Raw genomic sequence first — 27419 nt, forward strand, 5'->3', positions numbered from 1 at the left:
CGGCGGACGGCATTTGCATATTAATGAGTCATAAAGAAGAGGATAGAGGGTATTTGTATTCCAGTTCATCGTGACTTAGCCGTGAACCAGAATAGCCTGGTGGTTGAGTCGCTGCCCGGCAAGCAGTAGTTGACAGGTTAGAATCCCTCTGGTTCCAATTTTTTCTGACTTATGATTTTCATTAAAGATCGAGCATGCGATCTAAAACACATCGGAGTAATGCCGGAAAATTTGTTCACAGACTTCTTTCTCTCTAAAATAAAATCAGAATTCTAGATATACCTTCCAAGTTGACAACCCTCTCATTCATCGTTCCAGCTTACGTGTGAACTAACTTTTAAGTGCGCTGGTTTAAGATCTAAGATAAGAGTAAAGATTATTCATCAAACATCTGCGTATTTTCATTATTTTTTTACAGACTTCCGAGGATGGCCGAATTCTGTGTTCGTGTACTCGTAAAGGGGAAACCCCTCTCCCGACTCGCATTTGTATCGAGAGGAATCCTGGGTAATAATTATGCTGTGACGTCATCGCAGTCTGTTCGGCATGGATCAGAATATTTTAAGAGCATCTTCCCTGTTGATGAGCAAACAATCAGAAAAGAGGTTAACGTCCAACAATTTTTCCTTCTTTTCTTTGAGTATTTATCTTTTTGTTTTCTTCATAATTTTCATGTTTTAGACCTTTATCGATCTCTTAACTGAGTCTTAAGTGCCCCCTTATTTTCCTATATTATTGTTTGTATTCATTTTCCTAACATTATAGCTTGTATGTCTACAAGCGATGAAGTAGAAGATTTTTCCTATTCTTTTTCAATTTATTGATAACATGTCTGATATTTAGATCTACATTGACAAAGCAGTCTCCTTTTTCATAGAAATACTTTTCTCTCCATTCCTCTCTTTTTCTCGCCCTCTCCCCCCCCCTCTCTCTCTCTCTCTCTTTCTCTTCACTTTTCTCCTTCTACTCTTCGACGTAGATCGATTCTTCTCAAATCAGTCTTCCATATTTTCAACTTCAAATATCTACCCATTTTTTTCTCGAATTCTCGTCCTTCCACCATCTTATCTTGATCGTTATCTGTAAATATTTTTTTATTTCCCACTGGAAAAAAAAATATGCCAGGGTCCCGAAAGAATTCGTGTTATACGTCGGAATAATGAGCAATACTTGCCCACGCAGCAGTATAGTGACGTCACAACACTTTATGAGGGGTTCCAGAGAGGGAAGAGAGTGTCAAGTAAGTTTACTTTTCATCTTTCTTCTTTAAAGTCGCTTCTAGCGTACTTCTATCAATTGGTACTTTTTGGAATAGGTCTACATCTTCCTTAGATTTACATTCCATATTTTGTCCTATCAAATTATTTGCTCTTTGTGGAATTCGACTAAATCAGTTCAAATTCTCCTCGTTTATGACCGTATGTATAAATCGATAAAGAGTCGATTGCTCTACCCCCCCCCCCCCCTCCCTCTCTTGCGTTTGTCATTTCTTGTAAGAAAATAAACAAATATTCTGAAGTTGACTGGTACTGGTTGCAATCATAATTGTCTGTGCAAGATTGCGAAGAGTCATGGTTATTATAATGTCCATCAAAAATAATATACCGGTACATGCATTATTTTTATTTTTTATAATAATAATAGTGATAATAATAATATAATATCTGAATCTTATACAGCGCTTTTCCTGGGATTCATATCACATCGCTTTACAGTGTATATAATCTAAATAGTACGAAGAACAAAAGTGAAATAGAAATTATACACTGTAAAAACTGTGGTGTTAAAACTGACACCAGATGGTGTGAATAGAGGACCACACCCTGAGGTGTTCAAATTGCACCCGAGAGATTGAACATAACACCAAAGAGTGTAAATGTAACAACCAAAGGTGTTGTACTAACATCTACAGGTGTTTAACCTTACATTGTAAATTTAACACCGGTGTAAAATAGCTGGTAAGGTCCTCTGTACACCGGTTAACACCACAGTTTTTGCTGTCTAAAAATCATTTTGAAGTAATAAAGTGTATTTTCATGTAACTGGGTAATACATTGCTTACTGAAAGTTTAACATGCTGGTGACATGACTGCTCTATTTGGATTCCATCTTGACCACTTAATCTAGATGACGGGTCATTTCTTGGTCATCGGATTGGTCCGGGTCAGCCATACCAATGGATATCATTTTCACAGGTAAGACATTAAGACAATAAATCCTCGGATAGATCTTGACACAGGATATTTATTTTCATATACACTTTAAAAACGCCAATGTTCATTTAACACCAGGCTAACACCAGACAGGCATTAAAGGAGAATGAAACCCTTGAAACCAGCTGAATCCATATCAAAGAGAAAAATCAAAGAAACATATTGTTGAAAGTTTGAGGAAGATTGAATGAATAATAAGAAAGTTATGAGCATTCGAATATTGAGATCACTAGTGCCATGTAGATCCTCCCAACGGCAATGCGACCAAGATCTGTGATATCACACACGTACAACTCCCTCATTACTTTAGTACTTATTTCACTTATATTCTCACTTTTATAGAGTCTATCACAAGGTGAGGTGTTCTCTTTATGAGATGACAAGTACAGAGGTTTCACAACATTATATCATTGATGAATCGTTTGTCATATGATTAGAATGAGCAAAAAGAGATGTTTTGGGGTATATTTTCAGTGTCCAAATGGGAGAGTTGTACGTGTGTGACATCACAGATCTTGGTCGCATTGCCAATGGGAGGATCTCCATAGCATTAGTGATCTCGACATTCAAATGCTCATAACTCTTTTATTGCTAGTCCTATTTTTCTCAAAGTTTTGTTGATCTTATTCTTTGATTTTTCTGCTTTCACAAAAGCTAACTTGCTCCAAGAGTTTCATTCTCCTTTAAAGCAACACCAATAGTGTTAAAACAATATCGGTTTGATTCTAAACTGATTTTGTTTCAACATTCTTCTCTGGTACTTAGTAGTTTGATTATTACACATACTATAATCAAAATTATTCAATTTAAAAAGTCGCTAACATTTCTTTGCAAAGTTTTTTTATCAGATTGGTTTTTTTTCTACAGTATTGTTGAGTTTAAAGTAAAATGGAAAAATTAAAGTTTTATTACGCTTATTTCTTGTTAAATGATATGACAGTTTTCATATCTTTCTTATGAAAATGAAAATGCAAACAATAACTGATGACAATAATTAGTTATCGATGTTGTCTTTTAATCAAACATTTCACAGGTTGAAGAGCGAGCTCGTCTCTTTGGATCAGGGTTGGTGTCACTTGGTTTCTCACCCGGAAGTGAAACCTTTATCGGCATCTTCTCACAGAATAGACCAGAGGTAAATTAAAGAGCACTGCACTGATGTCGTAAAACTACACCACCGGTGTTATACAGAGGGCCACGTCGAGCATTTTACACCGGTGCTAAATTCATGGTGTTATAGGTTGAAACACATTGGTGTAAATTTCAGCACCATCTGCATTGTTACGTACAAATTCCATAGTGTCTTTAAAACCGTGGTCAGGACACTGACAAGTGTTCTGATAACACTCCATTTTTTTACAGTGTGGTGGATCAATGTTATATAAAGCTTCTATAGCCCCTTTAACTGGGCTATCAACAAGATGCAAGTATTTCAGGATCTCAAAACAATTTAGTTTTTAACAAATTAAATTTTGGTCATATTCATCATATCAGAATCTGGCTCTTGGGGGTCAATTTTTTTTTAAAGAGTCAGTATAACTATGGTCTAATTTGCTAGGAGAGCGTCAAGTTTGACTCGATTTTGATTTAGCAATCTCGAGAGATCTTATCTCTAGACTACCTGTCATTTGATGAGGCTGTAATATTTTCAGAAAGAACGTAAGGCAAGTCCCTTCGTTACCATGGTTACGTACAAGTCATATTTTATGAGAATATACTTTCTTTCTTAGCAGTCAGTTTAATTTAATGTTTAATTAATGTTCTTTTGTATTGTATTGTTTTGTTTTATTCAGTGGACGATAGTTGACTTTGCGTGTATCTGTTATTCAATGGTCTCTGTGCCTCTTTATACCAGTCTTGGAAAGGACGCCTTGAAACATATAGCAGAGCAAAGTAAGTCCACTAAGTTCACTATCCAATTATAGTATATCACACACAAAAGATATAATTATCCGTAATGGTAATCGAATTTGTACATTCAATGTGATGCCCATTTCAAGCCCTCCAATCATGCCAATGGCGTGGTAATTTAGTTGGGAATTATTTCCCCAAGAATAATTTTAATTGCTTAGCATTTTTCCCAAAATGATAATATATATAGATATTATTTGAATATTGGAAAAATATTGAAGAATTCAATCTAGCATGATTAGATTACAAACGGAATCAATGACACACTGTTATGCTTATTAAAAAATGCCGATATTTGCGTGCTTCGGTCTTTTGCAAATTGTAGAGGTACATTGTATCCTAAACTCAGTCCATTAAAATGCATGCTACAACCAAGGAACTTCACTTTTGACGACAGTTAAGTGAAAATCAATGAACAACTATAAGAATGAGGATCGTTTCTCAAGGCACAATTATTTATACAGACCAATACGCAGTAGCGTACAGATGGGGGCCTTGGGGGGCTCTTGCCCCCCCCCCCCCCCCCACCCCCAATTTTTCACGACCCAGAAAAAAGGAGGAAAGGAAAGAAAAGGAAAGGAAGAAGGGTGAAATATATTAATTTTTAATGCTATGTCAAAATCTATCACAAAATTTGATTTTTTTTTTTGTAATAAAAAAGTCGAATTTTTGGCTCGCTCGCTACTTTTTATAAATTTGACGCGATAGGCCATATCGAGCCCCCTCAAAATTTTTGGCTCATTACGCCACTGCCTAAAAGAAAATGGAGGAAATGTCTATTACCTTGCTAATTTCCCCCAAATCATTTTATTTCCTTTATTCTTTACCTTTTTTAGCAAATATGTCGGTACTGGTTTGCGACGTCTTAGACAAAGCAGAATCTGTTTTGGAATATGCTGCTAATTTACCGCACTTGAAAGCAGTAGTGGTCATGGATCTGCCCCTCGAAGGTGGGGAAGAAACAAGACACAAATTTGAAGCTGCGGGACTAAGGCTTTTGTCATATGATGACGTCATCGATAGAGGGACATCTAATCCTTGTGATCGTGTGGTATGCTCATTGTGAAATTAGATGTACTTTTAATTTCATTTGTATAAATGCTTTAAAGAATCATCTGAAAATATAAACGAGAGGAGAGGAAAGTCTATTAAAATCACTGGTATTTTGAGCAAGTATAGCAGAGAAGAAATTCTCATTCATGGGAAAGAAGCGTATTCAAGGCAATTGCGTGAATAAATCAGTTTTTAAAAATAGAGAGAGGGGATCAAAGAAACAGACAAAGGTAGTGGCTCTGTCTAACACAAGTGAAGCATAATTCTTTTCTTGTTTTTATAGGTCTGAGAAGAATAATAGAAAAAAAATTATAAGTCAATTCAATGACATATGATTTAAATTGGCCTATAACAACTTTTATGTAAGAATATTATTTTTCGTGGACTGCAACCTCCCCATGTCCCTCTCCCACAAGAGAGATGAGGAGACAGAGAAAAGGGAAGAGCTATGAAATGGAAAAAAGGAGGAAATATTACATAATGATTGCTGCATTAATCAAAAGTAGGCCTAAATTTGATGTGAATTTAAAATGTGTCTTAATTGATTTTCTTTTGACTGATTTATTTTCTTTGAATTGAAGTTTAACAAAATTGCAAACTAGTGCGAAATAATACGGTATAATGAAATAAAATGATAGTCTTCTTATAATGCATTTGATCTCTGCAGTGAAAGTTATCAAGCGAGACATTCAACATCCTCGCTTTGACCCCCCCCCCCCACTCGATGTTGCAGTGGTGACTCGAGTTGCAGCATTCATAACGTTAAACATATTCTAACGTTATTTCATGTTAATTGGGTTTTTTGTCTCAGCTACCGAAGCCGACAGATCTGAATACAATCGTCTACACAAGTGGAACAACTGGTGAGTAAAACAGAGAGGATCTGTTGGAAAGAGATCTGTAGTGTGCCTCAAGGGTTGGTAGCACCGTGCACTCTTAGAAAAAAAAAGGTTCAGAGGGTTTCTGTCATGTCTGTATATACTTGTGCCGTATTTGGAATCTTTAAAAGAATCCCTAAAAAGTTCTTAACAGCCATTCTTAGGTTCTTTATATTTTCTATAGTTCTTGTGCACGTAAAGAACCTTTTTGGGAGCCGTTTATCGACATGATCGAGGGTTCCAAATAAGGGACAAAATGTTGCCAATTCGTTCCTTTTTTATTTTAAGAGTGGTGGTCTGGGGATGTGCTTCTTGGGGGCCTTATGATCGTGTAATTTTCCACACTCTTAAAACAAATTAGTCAAATTGACTAGACCAGTAGTCAGCTGGGTGCAACTGATATGTCTTGTCACATTTCTGACATATCTAGTTAGAAATAACTCTGTTCTAGTAAAATACGAATAGAAAATAGTCAAAGATGACTAGAATAACCGTTGCACCCAGCTGACCCTATTAACTAGTAATTTTTTTTACTGATTTATTTTTAGAGTGATCAGAAAAGGAGGAAAGAGGGGGAAACACTAGCGTACCTACGGGGGGGGGCAGTCTGCCCCCTGACGAGTCACAACCCATGCAAAGGACGTATCCCTGCCCCCTGACGAGCTTGAAAACCTTTTTTGCCCCCCTGACGAGCTTGAAGACCTTTTTTTTGCCCCCCCCCCCTGACGAGCTTGAAGACCTTTTTTTTTCTTTTTTTTCTTTCTTTTTTGCACTGAGGGGAAACCAATCTAACAAGAATAGAGGGTGGTGTGTATGAAATCTCTATATAGATAAATAAATCACGGAATTACAATGTGTTCTGGATTGTCAATAAATCCCCCCCCCCCCCCTTTAGATCATTCTGACCCCTGTCAAAATTTTAAGGCTCCGCCCCTGCAATGTGGTATTAACTTTGGATCCTGACGTCGGAACGACGTCACTAAGCACTTTAGAGATATGTTATTACCCCAGTCATCGGATCCTTGCATGCCTGCATGCAATGTATGCACCTTATCCACTCTCTGGGGAGCATTCCAACAAGAGCTCCAAAACTCAATTGCTTGGCATACTACTTAGGCTTTCGCATCCTACCGGATACCCATTTAAAACCTGGGTGGAGAGTAGCCTCTTGTCGAGTCCCTGTCGGCTGCTTCCCGAGCGAAGCGAGGGATATAGCGAAGCAGAGCGCCGCGAGACAGGCCTAATTCGCTTGGGGGATCTTTTTTTTTTCGCTTCGCGAATTAGGAAATCCCTCGCTTCGCTCGGGAAGCAGCCGCCAGGGCCTCGACAAGAGGCTAGGTGGAGAGTGGCAAATTGTGGATTGACGCCTTGCCAAAGGACGCTAGGCCATGGTGGGATTCGAACACACGACCCTCTGATTACAAGGCGAGAGTCAGAACCGCTACACCACGGAGCTTCCATAAATTGAAATTCATAACATTCATTAATAAAAGCTGCCGTTTAAACATTGAACATCAAATTGTTTTGATCATAAGATACAAGGACTCATTCAGTATTTATCACATGAGACGTACATCTTTTCCCTCGAAAAAAATATTTTGAGCAAAAAAAGTTATCACCACTCACGGACTTTGGAGATCTTTTCTTTTCGTTAAAAAGATAACAAGTGAAAAAAGTATTTAATAAGGGAGTATACACGTGCCACAGGCCCCCCCCCCCCCTCCCCGATCCGGGCTGGCACAGTTATTAATTCGTGAGTTAGGTTTATTAGAAAAGAGCTAAAGACGATGAACACTTTATTTGCAAATAGTCATGACGTAATTAATTGCGAGGCTCGTTAGGTGATATTGCTATTTTCTTATATTTTTCTCCTATTGTCTTTACTTCTTACAGGGACACCTAAAGGTGTGCCGCTCACACAAGGTCATCACATAGTAAACCATGCTTATGTACATTCCGCCTTTGACGTGAGTAGAAACATTAGTTTGAAATTTCGTAAATTTTCTCAAAATATAGCGACCCTCAAATGGGCGATATCATTAAAAGACAGTGAGTTTCTATTATTATGTTTTGTATTACGACTTCTTTATGATTTCCCCAAGTGCAATCTCCTGATGAGCACAATATATTTCATGGCAAATGTATTTCGATAACTTTTGTTAAGTTTTTAAAGAGATGACCGACAAATTTAAACAGATAATCAAAATTGAGGTAAAAATAAAATTGCAATTTAGGCCTCAAAATGTAATGGAGATTTGTCTTTAAAACGCTTGCATTTTAAAGCAATTATTTCTCTATTTCTCTATCATTTTTTACGATGTTGATAAATTTGATTCTTAAAATGTCTCATCTCTTTTCCTTCTTTCATTAGAATTATATTTGATGATTTATTTATTTCCATGCCCAGTCTCGAAAAACATTACTGCTCTTTAAAAAAAATAAATAAATAAAATACTTTACGAAGAAGACACATCAGACTCAAATGGACGTTCAAGGCAGGCTAAAAGCTATAATACGATATGGGTCTAGTCATGATAGAGTGGACAAAATAAATATGCTAAGATGTTATTTTTGGGAAATTTGTCACTGAAGCAAGGAAGCGGTATCACAAAAGACTATACAGTAATTGTTGTCCTTGTCAAGCCATTGAGAACTGAAACAAAAAATAACATGTTTAAAGAGACTACAATAGAACAAGATTACATTACGTTTCAGTTCCAATCTTACCCCTCATATCTTTACAAGGTCCCATCATTCGGCAGCCCAGATGATTACCATCTAAGCTATCTACCTCTCGCACATGTCTTCGAAAGAGGTAACATGGTAAGACTTCTTACCCCCTAATTACACCTTATAGTTTCTTTCCTAACCCCTCCACCCCCTCCCCTTCGCCTTATTTCCCTTATAGTTTCATTCCTTACCCCTATAATTTTGTTTCTTACCCCTATACTTTCCTTCGTATACCCCCCCCCCCCCCAGTTAAACTTTCATTTTTACCCCTATAATTTTCACGATGATAAATTTATTTTGGTAAAGATATTCTGACAGATTAACAAGTATTAATTGAATATTGCGACAATACTTCAACCGATAACTGTCATGCAATATTTTCTCTAATTTGATGTTTATCTTTATTTTTGTGTAAATATAATGTTCTTTATATCATGATATTTATTTTCATTTTTGTATAAATATAATGTTCATTAATTGTTGATTATTTGGACACTAAAATAAATAAATTTGATTTGATTTAGTTCAAATTAAGAAACTGGAATATTAGAAGTCGGGCAACATGCATCATGGAATTTCCATGAATTTAGTATATACGTCGGATAAATGTTGGACAATCATGATATAATTTGTCTCTGTTTATATTTGTTATTGGAATATTTAGTGCTCTGGAAGAAATTTACGATTTGGACAGTTCATGAAATGAAGTAAGCACTATGAGATCAATGTGATGAAATTTGATGAATATCTTATGGAATTCCCTGTAGGAAAACAGATCTAGTAAGTTAATAAGTTGCTTTGAATTATAAGGCTGTCCCTAATGTACTTTTTTATTAAAATCACATAGTATCACGGGATGATACAAGGCACACATGTAGGATTTTTTCAAGGCGATCCCTTACTCCTGCTTGACGACCTGCAGACTTTGAAACCTACTGTCTTTTTCGCTGTTCCCAGAATTTTCAACCGAATACATCACCAGGTAGGTAATAAAGCAAGTGCGAATAGTAACAGCAAATTTATATTTAATGTGTTTTCGGACTTTATATACTTCATTTATCGATTTTCAACGTAAGATGAAAATATAAAATGACGTAATTGTGATTTTCTTTTATTGTCCATTTAATATCATTGAAAAGCAAAGTATTACTCTCGAATGAAAGTAAACAACTATTTTATAAATGGCGTCATCATGAAATTGTTTTTTTTTTAATCGAGACAATGGAATTCGGCGGTCTTTGCTTGTATAATTCAACATAATACCACAAGAAGAAATTTCCTTCCATAACTGTCATGACTGTAGGATATTACACCAATTGTATATATGAATGGAATGAGTAAGAATATTATTATCCTTTATATTCTTATTCAGTTCATATAAGGAGTTTAGTTTGAATTCAGTGGCAGTTCCATCTGCCCAGAATAATCCTGACTTAGGCCTACTCTGTTGTCATCTATGTTCGATTTTCCTCGCAGTGCATATAATATCTGCTCTCAGTTTTTCATCCCTGGTAAAGCTATTTCACTCTTCAATTACTAAAGTCTTTTCAGTCAATTTTTTGGATCATTATCATTTTTTTTGTCTCGCCTGTATAGCAGAGCGAGACTATAGGCGCCGCTTTTCCTACGGCGGCGGCGACGCGGCGTCGCGCGTCGTCAACGGTCTCCGTTCTGTGGAATGGGGGCCTTAGGCCCCCATTCTACAGAACGGAGACCGTTGAAAGACCACTGAAAGACTTAAAATTGATGAGCTCTTACAGCGGTCTTCAAGATCACTGAAATTTGTCATCTCTATGGAATGGCTCAGAAAGACCCCTCAAAGAACTCTGAAAGACTGATGGATATTTCTTGTCTTACTGGTCTTAGAGTAGTCTTATAGAGATCTTTCAATGGTCTTTCAGAGATCTTTTATGCAACAAGTGATCTTTCAGAATTCTTTCCATGGACTTTGCCTGGTCTTTCAATGGTCTTTCAATGATATTTCAATGATCTCTCAGGAGTCTTACAGTGATCTGCGCAAAAATCTTGAGAGACTGCCGAAAGATCATTGAAAGACTATTAAGACCTTTGAAAGTTCATCGAAAGACTGCTGAAAGACCGCTGAAAGACCACTGAAAGACCATTTTCTTGTAAGACTGTTTGTTGTAAGACTGTTTTGAACCGTTTCAAAAAGTTTTGGAGCCCATGAAGACCACGAAGACCGCTGAAAGATTGGTCAGGACTCGTGTAAGACCTCAAAGACCATTGTAGGTTCAATGAGAGACCTCTGTAAGATCGACCAAAATTCATGGTCTTTGAAAGGTCTTTCAGCGGTCTTGCTCTCTGTGGAATGGCCCCTTAAGGACAAGTTTTTGAAATCATGAATTAGAAAGTATATGGACCTAGTTCACGAAACTTGGACATAAGGAAAATCAGGTATCACTGAACATCCTGTTTGAGTTTCAGGTCACATGATCATAACTTTGATAGTTTATGGATCTAATTCATGAAACTAGGACATAAGGTTAATGGTGTATCACTGAAGATCCTACCTGAGGTTGGGTCACATGACCAAGGTCAAAGGTCGTTTAGGGTCAACTAACTTTGGTCATTTGGGGGGTAATTGTTGATTGCCATCATAACACTGAAAGTTTATGGATCTGGTTTAAAAACTTAGACATGAGAGCTATCAAGTATCATTGAACATCCTGCGTGAGTTTCAGGTCACATGACCAAGGTCAAAGGTCATTAAGGTCAATGAACTTTGGCCATGTTGAGGATATTGTTGAATTGCTATCATACATTATGGATCTAGTTTATGAAACAAGGACGAAAGGGTAATCAAGTTTAACTTATTGTTTTGCACGAGTCCTAGGTCACATGATCAAGGTCAAATGTCATTTAGGATAAATGAATATGTGTTTCATAGCATAATAATGGTGTTTTTGTGAATGATTTATTCAATAGTCATTTTCGAGTCAGCACTGCTGCTATATTGAATCGTGTAATGCAGGCGAGACTGCCAGAGGCGTTCCACTTGTTTTACATCTTGATAACAATGATTTTCTCTTTCTTTTGTTTTTGTCCAGATAACGTTAGGAGTGACAAATTCCAGTCCCTTGAAACGTTCTATCTTCAGTTTCGCTTATCAACAGAAGTCGAAAAATTTACAAAAGTAAGTTTAAAAGTCCTTCGTTTACCAGTAAAAACTGGGAAATGGTTAATGTGCAATGATTATTATAGATCTATCACATTCATATGGTAAGACAGTCTAACTTGTCTCGCAATTGTTTTGTGTTTAACTTGTGCCCCCCCCCCTCACACACACACACACACAATTATTTGTCTATTGATATACTGAAGGTACAATAAAAAATTATAAAATGAATCAATTTCATTGATTTTTTTTCATCAAACCATATGTAGGAAAGCTGCTCGCATATGACGTCACAAATCACAAATTAAAAAAAATCTAATTATTTTTATATTCCTTGATCATTTTTCCTAAAATCCTACACCAATATTTAATTTGATTTTTTCTGCTTTTTTACAATAAACTTTTTTGTCAGGGTGAACATCCCTTTTAAGCCAACTGATGCATTAATATGATTATTACGAAATAAGATGATAGGCATATTGTCCAAGCTGAGCAGATAAGATATCATTAAAACAGAGTGAAACTTTATTCATAGAAATCACGAAGCCAAAAAGCAAAAATATAATTATTGGATTGATTTATAGACCCCCTCATGATAAAGTAAATTTATTTTGTGAAGACCTTGAAACGTGCCTTCATACTATTAGAAAAGAAGAGAAACAAATATATTTAATGGGTGATTTTAACATCAACCTGTTATCCCAAAATAATGAACATGATTTATTCCTACACACAATGCATTCATTTGGCTATTATCCCCATATAGATAAACCGACTAGAATTGATAGCCATTCATCAACACTTATCGACAACATTTTTTCAAATATATTAAACAGAGATATTACCAGCGGATTGTTAATATCTGATATATCGGATCATTTGCCGGTTTTTTCATTTTGCGATAATGATATTCCAAAAGAAAATATACTCAAATCGACAATGTATAGAAAAGAATCTCAAAATAACATTGAATCATTTAAAAGGGATCTTGCTATTGAAGAATGGTTGGATGTATTTCATGAGTCTAATTCAAACATTGCATACACAAATTTTAACAATAAATTGCAGACATTTTACGAGAAAAATTTTCCTCTGATACCACTGGTCAAAAGAAAGAAGGCAAAAATGCCATGGATTTCTAAAGCAATTTTAAGATCCATACGTACCCGTAATAAACTTTACAAGGCATTTGTAAAGAACCCTTCTATTCAAAACAAAAATAAATACAAAACTTATAGAAATAGACTAACCAATACAATTCGAGCTTCTCGCAAATTATTTTATTCCGAGAAGCTTTACAAAGTCAAATCAAACATGAAAGCAACATGGGAGATTATAAATGATTTGATTGGCAAGAAACCCAAAATATTACCCAAAGATAATTTCACAGCTCATGATGTTGCGATAAATTCAGAAGATGTAGCTGATACCTTTAATTCCTTTTTTGTTAACTTAGGACCCTCATTGGCAAACAAACTTGACAGAACTGAAGAAAATTTTGCAAAATTTCTTCCCACACCCATTAACTCTTCTTTATTCTTTAACCCAACAAATGTTCAGGAATTAATTGAAATAACAAAAAATCTCAAATCAAGCAAATCGCAGGGAATTGATAGAATTAGTACTTTCCTTCTTAAGCAGATCATACACTATATTGCCTCTCCTTTGTGTCATATTTTTAATCTGTCGATTAGCACCGGAATATGTCCTGATTCCCTAAAAATTGCAAAGGTAAATCCTGTTTTAAAAAAAGACAATCCGCATGAAATAACAAATTACAGGCCTATTTCTATTCTTCCCAGCATTTCCAAAATATTAGAGAGGATTATTTACAATAGACTTTATAAGTTTCTAGATACTTTTCATTTTTTAAATTTTAACCAATATGGATTCAGGAAAGGACATTCGACTGATCAGGCGTTAATACAAATATACGATAAAATTACAAATGCAATGGCAAAAAAAGAACATATAATAGGCGTATTCATGGACTTAAGCAAAGCCTTTGACACTCTTGACCACCAGATATTACTTAAAAAACTTGAAAATTTTGGAATTCGCGGAATTACACTATCTTGGTTTAAGAGTTATTTGTCCAATAGAAAACAATATGTAATTCACAATAATATTCCTTCTGATTTTCAGTTAATACAATGCGGAGTTCCACAAGGATCAATCCTAGGCCCCTTACTTTTTTTAATATATATCAATGATTTGACTTCTGTAACACCTTTATTATCATATGTATTATTTGCAGATGACACCAACATTTTTTGTTCACATAATAGCTTAGAAACTTTAGTAGATATAATTAACCGTGAATTACCAAAACTATCTTTGTGGTTTAAGTGTAATAAGCTTTCACTCAATATAGATAAAACAAACTTTATATATTTCAAGCATACACACTCACATGATAACGAATTTCCTTACAATATAAACATAGACAATAATCCTCTCAAAAGGAAAAGAGAAACAAAGTTTTTAGGTGTCACAATAGATGAAAATTTAGATTGGAATGAACATGTACGTTGTATAATTACTAGTATTTCTAGAAACGTTGGTATACTTTACAAAATGAAAAACATAATTCCACATACAACTCTTGTCATACTCTACAATTCATTAATATTGCCTTATATATCATATTGCAACATAGTTTGGGCAACATGTGCAAAAACTAAAATCAATACAATATACTTATTACAGAAAAAAGCAATTCGAATCTGTACTGATTCCCAATATTTATCACACACAAATCCATTATTCCATAAACTAAAGACTCTAACAGTATTTGACATAAGTACTCTTCAAAGTTTACTACTTATGTTTAAGTACGTAAATAACATGCTCCCACCTTCATTCCACAATTTTTATACTCTGAATACATCTATTCATTCTTACCCTACCCGTAACTCTTCAAATTTCCATTTAATCAACCCTAAATTGCTTATTGCGCAGAGATCCATAAGACACCATGGTCCAGATTTGTGGAACTCTCTACCAGAGCCTGTAAAACAATCTTCGTCTCTTCACTCATTTAAGGCAAACGTTAAATCTATGTTATTATCAGAATATTTGAAGTAAAATTTCTGTGTCGTATCCTTTTTATCGTGAATTTATTCCTCCTTCGATTTAGTCATTACCAATATCTTCATCATGACCAGCATCATCTCCATGGCCTTCATCATCATCATCATCATCATCATCAACATCATATCACCGTCACCCTTAGCTTTATCATCTTCATACTATAATATTGCATGAATTCATGTTTCGTATTTGAAAATGTATGCCCATTCTGCTTTATAAATGTATTAATTAATTCAATTAGTATAAGTTTGGGATTGTCATTTTTTTCAAGCAATCTGCTTATGATGACAATCCTTCTCCTGCAAATTGTGAATATCATATAGTTAATCATTTTTGTCTGAAATTATCTTTTTAATACTCTTTATTTATGATTCATGCCAAAAATGCTAGCATATTATGTTTATTATGTTATGAAAAATGTATAATACGAATGTTATGGATGCAGAAGAAAACAATAAATCAAATCAAATCAAAAGATGTATTGTGTACAAGGCTATAATAGGTTATTTGAGAAGTGCCCCCTTTCTTAATTGTATACTGACCGACTTATACATTCGTTTTTGATACTCTTCTCCTTCTAATCTCTTTCTCTTTGTTTGTATTTCTTTTTATTCTTCTTCTCTTTTTATTTTACTTCTTGAAAAAGCATAGGGGTTGTCGTCCTCTGCCCACTGTACATAGCCCCGCCTGGGGATTGGTTTTAATTTCAGTAAGGAGAAAAGAATGAACGATTGCGACAACTAAAATTCTGCAGAGTTTCATTTATGATATACAATTTTTTCAACGAATGACTTTAAATGATTTCTTTTTTTTTTATTCATACTGTTGGTTCTCCCTGCTCTCAACTCCTCCCCTCATCCGTTTCTTCCTCTTTTTTATTGTCGTCTTTCTTCCCTCTTTTGGCATAGCTATATTCTATTTATTACACTCCACTCTTCGTATATTTCTTTTTTTTTTCATTAGCAGCCTCCATTCTTTACCTTCTTTTTTTTTTTCATGATCTCTTCTTTTTTTCTTTTTGTCCCTTTTCTCTTCCTCCTTGATTTATTACATATATTTCCCATTTTTTTCGTTTCAGAGGTATAATATCAAATGACACAATCTGGGATAAACTAGTGTTCAAGAAGATCCAGGTAAGATTGTTGAATGCTCCCCAGGGAGTGAGGAAAGAGCATACATTGTGGTCGGGCAAGCCAAGCTCTAAATGGCCGGGGTAATAATATACCGTAAAGCGCTTAGAGACGCCATTTTGTTTTATAAGAGGTATATAAACAGATTAGAGCGAAATATTGGTATTATTGTTACTCATACAAGTTTTCCCCGATAGAAAATAGCTATACATGCAAACGAAAACTCAACAAAAAATTAAATTTATTAAAAACAAATAGTACAGAACAAACCCCCTAGTCATGTCAATTATTTCAACGCTAACAAAGGTCTGTATATTACATATAGGCCTATAGACAGGACAGAAGAATCATCACCATACCTTAATGAGAAAGACCAAGATTGACCGTTTCTTAATTTGAAAGCATACTAATCTCGTCCACATAAAGTGAATATTTTCACGAACTCTCGAACAGGGAGTGTAATTCTAGCTCTAACAATTATATCAGTGAAATCCTTGGTTTTTGATTGGTCGAGAAGGGCTGGTATCTGATTGTTAATATGGTAACCGTCAGAGCTGACAACTTTTCAGTAGTGCTGGCAGGCTTCATAAAAAATGGTGTCTTTGCACAATTGTTACTTTATTCTGTTAATGAAAATGTTAGTTCATTTTTCCTTTTTCTTTTCTTCGTTTAGGATATATTTGGCGGAAGGATGCGCTTTTTATTTTCTGGTGCCGCTCCCATCTCGGAGGAGGTTGCCACCTTCTTTCGTGTAACAGTGGGATGTCCGGTATGTTTGAAATTCAAAATAATCGTTAAATGCTGATTAAGACGGAATAATTTTCTTTGATTTAATGATACAACAAGAGAGAGAGAGAGAGAGAGGGCCAGAATGGGAGAGAGCTGAGGGAGATGAACGTCGTGTAAATTTATCTTTCAGCGCATCCGTTTGAAACAAGTACTCTGGGTTGATGGCGCTTTATCCCACCACAGCTACCATTGCGCCGATAGAAAATATGAATGACTTTGGGATGGTTTTATCAAATATATACTCGAAATCGAAATAATATCACAAAAGTGTTAAAAATTAAGTAAGGGAAGGATTAATGATTCATTGGAGCATGATACTCTTCATATATGTTCTTCCACACAAAACTGGCGCATTGTGTTTTGCGACTCTTAGGCAATGTCACCATGTGTGTATGCAGTCCCACCAACAAAAATGACGCCAATACAACGGATGGTATGCCAGTCGAAATAAACATAGGCTTGATCGGTCTTGAGTAACTTTCGTTAGTGTGGCTTTAGCAATTATATAGTTAAACTGGCGCTTCATTTGATAGCCTTATTGTCATATTTCTTTTAATTCTTCACAGTTTTTCGAGGGCTACGGACAGACAGAAACCACCAGCATCATCACTCACACCATCGATATCGATATGTCACCAGGTCACGTGGGTGTGCCAGGGGGTGACATGGAGATCAAGCTAGTCGACGTCCCCGACCTCAACTACCATGCCAAGGACGACGAGGGAGAGGTACAATAATGTAGCATTTATTCGATTATTTTTATGTTCATCATCGTCGTGATCGTATCAGGGCCCCGTCTTACAAAGAGTTACGATTGATCCAATCAATCGTAACTCTATGGAAATCCATTAATGTCATATTTTTTTCTGCAGGAAATTTGCACAATGTCCTTTGTAAACAAAGAGAAGCACAGGGAATTTTCAAGAAAACAATGACTGCATGAATATACATCATAGCTAGAAAATATTTTGAACAAACATGCACAATAGATGTTGACGTTGCTGGCCGTCCATAGTTGTGATTGATCGGATCAATCGCAACTCTTTGTAAGACGAGGCCCAGGTGGGTGTTTCATAAAGCTGTTCCTAAAATACGAATGAATTTACGCACGACTGGTGATCCTTTCTTGTGCTATGTGATATCCCTATGTAATTGAGTTATGACCTAAGAACATGTTCCAGTCGTGCATAAAGTCATGCGTAACTTTACAAACAGCTTTATGAATCACCCACCAGATCTATAGTTCCCACTCTCACGATTCACGCAACGAACGCCGCGATTGTCCTTAATAATCGCAGGAGTTCTCGTTTTCATGACGCACGACAGATTTAGGAACACAGTTAATGTATTGAAAATGCCCGTCAAATGACAATGAACAGCTGGGAAGTCTTTGTCGAAAATGGTGTGGACTAAGTTCCGGAGCTGACGGAAACTTACAAATATGTCGTTTGTCTAACAAAAATAAAGTAACATTCAAAATGGTGTTAAAATAAATGGAGCACATACACCCCATGCATAAACATGAACATATTACTCTATTTCATCTTGGACTTTTTTTCTTTTTTTTTATTCATCTGTTTCTATCAATTTCTGAAAAGAATGGTTTCATTTAATAGTGCAGTTACTCGCCCTAATTACATAAACATTACTGTGAATATATCGCTTTCTCAAAATAATTTTGGCTTCAATTTATGATTTTAATGAACAGACCTCTATCATATTTTCTTTTTGCTTTCCTGTCTCAAAAATTTGTCTTTGTTATTGTTTTCCTTTTAATGAAAAAAAAAATGTTTCGTCCTTCTCAGATATTCGTCCGTGGAAAGAATGTATTTACAGGGTATTACAAAGATCCTGAGAAAACCAAAGAAGCATTGGACGAGGATGGATGGCTTCATACTGGTGATATAGGTCGATGGAATAAAGTAAGTAACTACACAGTAAAACGCTCTTTACCATGGCCGTACGCTTAGGGGGGGGGGGCAGGGGTACAGTTGCTCCCCAGATATTGTGAAAACTTACATTTTTTTTCTAAACTGAAACATTCACAAAATTCACCGAAAATGTGCACGAATTCCTTCAATTCCACTTACGAATCTGCGAAAGCGCCCCAATGACAAGCTTGGTTCCTATCTTTCGAATTTTTTCAAGATCCTGTAAGCGTCTTGCCCCCCCCCCCCGGAAAAATTATGCCTTTATCCATGCTCTTTACAAATTGGTTTACTCTATGAACTGGTCAAGTATTGTTTGCATTTTAAACATGATATTTTAAATTTAAGTTCCAATGTACAATTTGGAATACATATTGCTAATAAATTGAACGTTGTTGTTTACTTCTTTTAACATTTCTTTAAACTATCTATACAACCGAAAGTTCATTTAGTAAAACAAGTTTTATATAACTTGATACACGTTCTTTACTTTTTTTAATTTTGTATAACATTAAGGGCTTAAATATCTAGACATTTTCGATTTATTCATGGCGTAAATTTTGTGTGCATCATTTTTTTTTCTTCAAATTTTTCGTGTGTTTGGTGTTCGCGAAGTTTTTTATCAGTGGTAATAGAAGCCTGGATTACAAGAAAAAAGGAAGAAGAATGCAAAGGGCAGGAAAACGAAGAATACTGCTGAAGAAAATATACATGATAAGGGCGAGATTAACATATTATTTAATTTTATTACGAATTTTGCTTTCATTCCAACAAAAAGTAAAGTTATTAAATCAAGTTCTTCCATATTGCTTACCTTATCTCACTCCTATATTATAGAACGGTACATTATCTGTCATAGATCGTAAGAAGCAGATACTGAAATTGGCACAGGGGCTTTACGTTGCTCCAGAAAAGGTAGAGAATGTATACACCAGGCTCCCGCTTCTCACCCAAATCTTCGTATATGGTGACAGTATGAGAGTGAGTTATTCATGGGTTTATATTGGGGTTTTGTATGGGGGCGTCGGTTTATTTCCAATTGGTCTAATGCCAATTCGTCCAATTCCCAGCTCGTCTACTATCATTTGGTCTACCATCAGTTTGTCCACTATCCACGTGGTCTAATTGTCATTTCGTCCTCTCACCATTTCGTCTAATAACCAGTTGGTCCAATAGCCATTTCGTCCATATACCATTTGGTCTAATTGAACTTAGTGTTAATTTGGTTATATGAATGAAAAGAAAATGGATATCAGACCAAATGGTTATGAGACGAAATGGTCAAAGACGAACTGGTGATTAGACGAAGTGATTATTGGACTACATGGTTGTTAGACGAAATGTTGATGGACGGAATGGCATTAACCATGTGATGAGTGGACGAGTTAGCAATAGACGAATCGGCAGTTTACTGGGGGCGTCGTGGTCCAGTGGTTTCGTTTCCAAGACATGGAGTGTTTCTCTTCAGCAAGAAATTTACCCACATTGTGCTGCACTCAACCCAGGAATGGGTACCTGGTAGAAATTTATTCCTTGAAACGCATTGTTCATAACAGCTGTTCTGCTACAACGGGGTACTTATGCTGCATTACGGTAGAGCGCTTAGAGACTTTTGATGAAGTAAGTGTTTAGTGCTAAATAAGGAAGTATGATTACCATAATTATAATTAATTGTTTATCACGGAGAACGACAGAAATCTAAATTCATAATTACGTTTGGCACTCAAAAATCATGAAATTAATGATGCCCCTTTTCTTGCCCTTCGTCTTTTCTTTGTATTGTTTATTGTATTATATGTATACAGGTGTGTCCCGCAAATTATCGCTTCTAAGGTCTTACTACTTCTATAAACATAACATGTTGTATGTTTATATACTTTATGATAAACTGATTTTGTATGAATTACTAAAATTATGAAATTTGTGAAATGGAAGAAAATAAAAATTAATATGAAATGAAAAAGTGAAATGGGTTTCTTCACTATTAGGAATGACTGTTTGCTAACATACGGAGCATACAGCGTATACTGTTAGAAAATTTATCCTTAAAATAAAAGAAGTTCCAGCAGCAGAGTCTCGAGAACACCTGTAATTTTACCAGATTGCGTAATCTTACATTATATCATTAAAAATTACAGGAAATTGGTATTTGGTGTATGGAAACTTACAAAATTCCTTTAATAAAACACCCTTCTCCCCCTTTTAAACAGACCTGTTCTGTTAAATTGCAGAAAAATTCCTGTTTTATGAATTTACAGAATGATTCTGTTATTGCTTTTGCAAAATCTTGGGTTTTTTTCTGTAAAATCAGGGTGTTTTTTTTAACAGTGTAGGCCTTTACGAAATTTTGACGTCTTTGGCTTCTCATAATTTAAACACCGATTCCAATCACCCCCCCCCCCCCCACATCACTAATTCACACATATTTTCTGTCATAATAATACTCCTTTCTTCTTGGCAGGATTTCATTGTTGGAATAGTGGTTCCCGATCCACAAGAGTTGGAGAAAGTAGCCAGGTCTGTGGGTGTGACTGGATCGTTTGAAGAACTTTGTCAAAATAAGGTGAGCTTCATACCACAGGCACACTTGAAACTTACCCTTGATCATTAAATCATTTCCATATATTTCAAATTAAGAAGTGTCAGAGTTTGATTTTTCATGAATAAGACCACTTTGTTATGATGAAATGCTATATATTGTGATTTTGATAGTAAATGCTTCGATCTGCAAACCGTTGGATAATAATGTATTGCAGAGTGGAATACAATGCAATACATCAATAGAGATAAATGTAATACTCTATTGAGGTTATTGTAAAGTGCACTGACCTATACTCGGAGCAGGATTAATATCAGTTGCCGTTTCGCTTGCTGAGGAAACGTAAAATGCATTTATCCTATTCTCATTTTTGTAGAAGGTGACCGGAGAAGTATTGAGGGTGCTTCAGAAACACGGCAAGGCAGAAGGTCTTCAAGGATTCGAACAGGTGAAATGAAATTAATTAACTACAAATCTTAATCATTCTTAGCATAGGTCTAACTCACTGTGTTGTCAACAACGCATTTTCCCCAATTATGAAAATTATATATAGGTGAAGAAAATGCAGCCTTTACTATATCATATGAAAATTTAAAGTGATTGGTTAACATTGGTTTGACTTTAAAAAAATCTGAGCTAGAAGGTCACACTTGTCACCTGTGTCTGTGATATGTTACAAAAATGAAGCCCAGAAAAAATTGTGTTCGAAAATAATAATTTAGTGCTTCAAAAATTGAAATATAAAGTGACCGAAAACACCATCTAAATTTCATCCCATATACTTATGTGTACTATTTAGGCGTCTATAAGACGCCTATTTACAAAATCTGGGTTTGCCTTGTAGTTTTAGCTTTTCATTCTCAATAATGGTTGTTTTCAGGGTTTATTAGTTCTAATACATGCACTTGTACACATGTTTCATCTTGGTTTGATAATTTTTTTAATCGGCTGCTCACAAAGTTAAAAAATACCTTTATACATAATGAATGCATTGTCGAAGAGTTCTTGATTTGATTACAATGTAGCAAATTGACTTTACATTGTCAAACGAGATAGTAATTTTACTGTGCACTCTTTCCTGTGGTGCTGGTTATATCAAGGAGATATATCCTTGGTTATATCCTCGATGGTATATTGAAAATGATATTGGTGCCGTGGTGATCATGGTTGTGGTGATGATTTTGATTTGATACGAAGCGGTGGGAAGTGGTGGGGTCTGTTAGTGTTTGAGCTGGTGATACATGCGATGGAGTGGGCGGCATAACAGTGTCGGAGTCGGCGATCATGGTCGTGATGGTGGTTATTGTGCATCATGGTATATTAAAGATGATGGTGGTGGTGGCGGTGGTGCTGATAGTATTTTGGCTGTTGTGGCAATGGTTTTATATCTGGTTTATAGTGGCGTTGGTGGTTGTGATAGTGGTGGTAATGGTGATAAGGGGTGGTGGTGGTGGTGGTGGTGATAATGGCGGTGCTGGTAGTTGTGCTGGTGTTTATGGTACATCGTGATGCAGATGGTGCTTGAGATAGCGATGGATGGAGTGGAATCATGGTTGAAGCGGTGTTGAAGGGGGTATTACATTGAGCTGGCGGTGGTCTCTACGGGATCATAGCAGTTGTAGAGAGATAGAAAGAGAGAGATATATATATATATTTATATAGGGCATCCAAAACAATATGCCTTCTTTTCTTCATATTCCTATCATTAACAATTCTTCCCCATTCCCAAATAGGTCCAAGCGATTAGTCTCAACCCAGAGCAGTTTAGCGAACAGAATGGCCTCTTGACTCCGACACTCAAGACCAAACGATCAGCGATGGAAAAGGCATTCAAGAACCAACTTGACAATCTCTACACAACGACAGACACAAGATCATAGCTGATAAAACCATGGAATAGCCTTCCTAACAGCAAAGTGATAATGCAGTTGACCAGCAAAATTTAATCAGAAATATTTTGAGACTCGGGAAGAAAGGAAATGGGAACTGTCTCAACATTTAAACTATCATATATTCATTTTTGTCTCGCTTGCATTAAAGGGAAATCCAGCCTTGGCCATAAATGTTGTGTTGGGAAGGAGAAAAATAAATTAAACAGAATGGTGAAAATTTGAAAGAAATCGGACAAGCAATAAGAAAGTTATAGCTGCTTTAAAATTGGGATCACTAATAGTATGTAGATTTCAAATTGGCAACTGGGTAAGTAAATTATGACAAGGGGCAAGGACAACTTTCCCATAGGCCATGTACTTTATTATCAGGGTTTTGTGGTTTTCTCCTAAGTATCCACTCCCCTGGGGCAGTAATCTCAATATAACCCAGGTAGTAAATTGTTTAATGTCCTCATGAAAGAAAAATGTAATTTTAAATAAACCTTTTCGGAAAAATGACATTTTAGCCATAATATGTAGTGGAGTACATGGAAGAGTAGTCCTCGCCTTACATCACTATGACATCCCATATGTGGCCAATTTGAAGTCTCCATGAGTATAGTGATTATCAATATTTACAACTTTAAAATTTCATAACTTTCTTGTTGTTTGTCAAATATTGTTCAAACTTTCACATATCAACTTGTCTAATTTATCTTTTTCTTATAAAAACAAGTTTTTAATTGGGTTGGATTCCCCTTTAACTATAGGCTCCTCTTTTTTCGACGGTGGCGACGGCGATGACGTCATTATTGAAGAACCCAGACCAGATTTAAAAGTAGAATTGACAAAATGGAAATATATATTAAGCTACATCATACGACAATGTAATTATTATGCAATTATGCATATCTACCCGACCCCTGAGTGTTTTGCTTAATTAAATAAAAATAGAATTAACGGGTTTCGACAGTTGGGTCTTCGAGCTTCTGATTTACGTAATGTTACATTGTGTCAAGGAGGTTGTGATTCCATAGGGTTGTACGTATAGGGCAAGATGGATTTTTTTTTCAGACTATGAATTTGATTTTTTTTTTCAATTTGAAGAGGAGAATGGTATTGATAATTATTCAGTGCTCAAATGGATGGAAGCATTCAACTCTTCACTAGGTTTTTGTGATTTCTTTGTTGGGATCTTATTCATGTTATTGGGCCTAACCTGCTATCCTGTATGTCAGGAAAAGTTGTTACATATATTATTTTGAATGCAGATAGAATTGGAAAGCTGCGCCAAGTAAACGGGAAATAAAATATTACAAAACTATTAGTCCGAATAGATTTAATCAATTCAAGCTTTAAACAAATATTTATCGGATATTTATATATGATAAAAGTGAAGAAAATCACATTTGTAACTATAAAATAAAAATATCACCCAGTTGTTATGTGTACAAACCTAGGGAATCACGACGCTTTTAACGCAGACATGACGTCACGGATCTGAGGGCGGTGAAAAACATAATAAAACTTATTTTCGAAGCCCGATAATTGGAGCTATTCTTAAGCAAAATGCTCAAATGGAAAGCGGTGAAAATGCATAAATCTTGCATTGCTGTGTTTTGTATTTCATAACCAAATCATATCAATCAAAATTGATATGATTTTTTACTCTCTCTTTTTTGGTTCGGTCGGGGTCTTTAACAAGGTTAAGTTTTTAATGACATCATAACATTTAGGAGGTAAAAAGTTAATAACACTGATCAAAGTTATCGTCGGGTCACATGACCAAGGTCATAGTTTAATTTAGGGTCAAGGAACTCTGACCATGTTGAGGGTATCAACATTGATGTCTTAACTATGGTTAAGTTTTTGAAATGTCATAACTTATATGAAAAACATAATATATGGACATATTGCATGAAACTTGGACATATAATGGTAACTGATCATTCAAGTCACATAATCAAAGTCAACATGGTCAAAGGCCATTTAGGTTCAATTAAATGTTATTACCAAATGAATGTTTTTGCAAACATCATCTGAATTGAAGAAGAAAAGGATATTGGAGTATTGCCGAATAACAAACAAAAAAGGCAATTACTCTCTTATCATGCTTATGCTATATGTTCTGTTCGTTATTTTTGTCTTGAATAAACCTTTTCCCTTTGCTTTCGATGAAATCTTATTTTCGTTTGTGTTATCTTCCGTATAATCAAGCAATTACATATCAAAATGAACTATCCCTTTATATGAGGGTATTACAACTTTTTGGAAGCTGGATAAACTATTTATCAAATGATTGTTTATGGCACATGTATACAAAGTAGATCTATATGAAAACAAGCAATATGAAGTTTCCGAAATTATTAATATCATTATTAAGATAAACATGATAAATGTGAGTTATTGGTTTCATTCACGAAATGGTTTTATTGTATCCTTATGCCTAATAGTACACCCTTTGAGAAGAAAATCATCTGGCAAATCCGGTCACTATGGATATCTAATGAAGGTCATTTTTTACATGTATTTTCAGAGTTTCATATTTAAACTATCATGACTGTGTAATACATTTTCTCAGCATGTGTGCCGCTTTTATTTTACAAAGTTACCATGGTAACCAAATTTCTTAATATTGCCCAAGATAAATGTTCTTGTAATTCGCTCAGATCACCTCTCTACCTGATAACAGTCAAAACATTTTTCGTTTTGTAGTCTTGCGATATATTATTTTCTTTCTTGTAAATATCTACAGAATTATTTAGTGAGAAAAATTATTTTGGACTAAATCATATAAAGCTTTCATATTCAGTAGGCTTAGTACATTTTACAAAACAATTTACAATTTTAATTACATGCAATATTTGATATATGATAATTTATATGATTTGATTTATGAAAATTCATATTATATTGAAATTAAAAAAAATCTTATATGACTTCAGTTTATTACTTGTTCAAGTTTGGCTTATTTTCAAAAAATGGTAATGAGTGAACGAATGCTCAAAAAGCTTCCCCTTGTCCTTTCAAATGCAATTTATTTCAGGTTGGCTTTTTATGGATATGACTCTCTCCCGCGTCAGTGTGATCTTCCGGGAATGGTTATTTTGGGTGTTTTAACCCCTTTATTACCAGTTATAAGTAAAGTAGCCTTTTAACAAGTATCGACCCACTTAATACTAAAAAAATTCCTTAACCCTTAAAGGACTGGGCTATTTGAGATGTATTGAGGACGGGGGGCATGATGCCCCCCTTCTGATCTCGGCCGCCGTTCGCGCAATTGAGCCGAAATTTGGCACGCATATTTTTTACTACATAAACTACAAGCCAGTATATTAAAAAATCTGAAAATAATGATTTTTTATTTATTATGAATAAAATATGCACATTTATTCGTGAAAAACATTTGCATATTTAACACCCAATTTCACTTCAAATTTCCTTTTTTTCTAGATGTCATCTTTATAATCTAATGTAAAGGTTCCATGTATTTCTTTGTTTTTAGAATTTCTTATTTATTTATTTGTTTTTTCACCTTTTGTTTTTCATTTTTTTTTTTCAATGGAAATTATTACAGACCATTTAACAAATAAATTAACCCCTAAAATAATTAAGCAGACCAATGAGAACAAAAACTAATCACCCTTTTATGAATTTCATCTCCCATAGACTTTGTACACAATGTATAAAAATGAGCCATTTTCGGCATGACATTTTCTCGTAAAAAATCAGGTGGCGTCGCGATGCTATCCCCGTATGTCGCGAATTTAATCTTAAAAGTTGCGCGAGACGTCAAAGAAAAAAGTAATAACATTTTGCGGCGCTATCTTTTTGCGTTTCGGAAATATCGCGCGAAGCGTTGAGGGGGAATCATGCCCCCCCCCCCCCCGTGATTAAACCCCTATATCACACACTTCTATAAATGCCCTTGTGCTAAAAGAAAAACAAACACTTCCATACAAATAATGCAATATCAAGGTAAACAATTATACCAGACAAGCGTAGATTAAAATATCTCTTTGACTAAAAATAGGAAAGTCTGAAAGTGACTTTTGAAAAACAATTATGTGGAGGACCAAGAAATTAAACAAAGCATTAATCAGTCAGTTATGTCAAAGTTGCAAATATTAACAGAAAATGAAACGTAT

The 27419-nt window shown here is 35.3% G+C and overlaps 1 protein-coding gene across 1 annotated transcript; it reads left to right on the forward strand.

The window, feature by feature from the left end:
• The first annotated feature begins 416 nt into the window (after nucleotides 1-416).
• Nucleotides 417-26216, forward strand: LOC129281151 (long-chain-fatty-acid--CoA ligase 5-like). The gene is made up of 19 exons (XM_064113198.1): nucleotides 417-605; nucleotides 1126-1240; nucleotides 2128-2195; nucleotides 3247-3348; nucleotides 4007-4106; nucleotides 4961-5175; nucleotides 5989-6040; nucleotides 7949-8022; nucleotides 8801-8878; nucleotides 9633-9767; nucleotides 11854-11939; nucleotides 16093-16147; nucleotides 16818-16913; nucleotides 17500-17661; nucleotides 18739-18855; nucleotides 19699-19842; nucleotides 21323-21424; nucleotides 21777-21848; nucleotides 23134-26216. Exons 1-19 carry the CDS (start codon nucleotides 429-431, stop codon nucleotides 23278-23280), a joined length of 2097 nt encoding a protein of 698 aa, XP_063969268.1. The 5' UTR covers nucleotides 417-428; the 3' UTR covers nucleotides 23281-26216.
• The last annotated feature ends 1203 nt before the right edge of the window (nucleotides 26217-27419 follow it).

The sequence above is a fragment of the Lytechinus pictus genome, chromosome 18, assembly GCF_037042905.1.
Source record: "Lytechinus pictus isolate F3 Inbred chromosome 18, Lp3.0, whole genome shotgun sequence".
Taxonomy (NCBI): Eukaryota; Metazoa; Echinodermata; class Echinoidea; order Temnopleuroida; family Toxopneustidae; genus Lytechinus; species Lytechinus pictus.

Excerpts from the sequence above, each read along its gene's own strand:
- LOC129281151 (XM_064113198.1), top strand. The coding sequence starts at position 429 with ATGGCCGAATTCTGTGTTCGTGTACTCGTAAAGGGGAAACCCCTCTCC. Across the intron at positions 4,107-4,960 it reads GAAACATATAGCAGAGCAAA|CAAATATGTCGGTACTGGTT; the intron begins GTAAGTCCACTA and ends TACCTTTTTTAG. Across the intron at positions 8,023-8,800 it reads ATGTACATTCCGCCTTTGAC|GTCCCATCATTCGGCAGCCC; the intron begins GTGAGTAGAAAC and ends TATCTTTACAAG.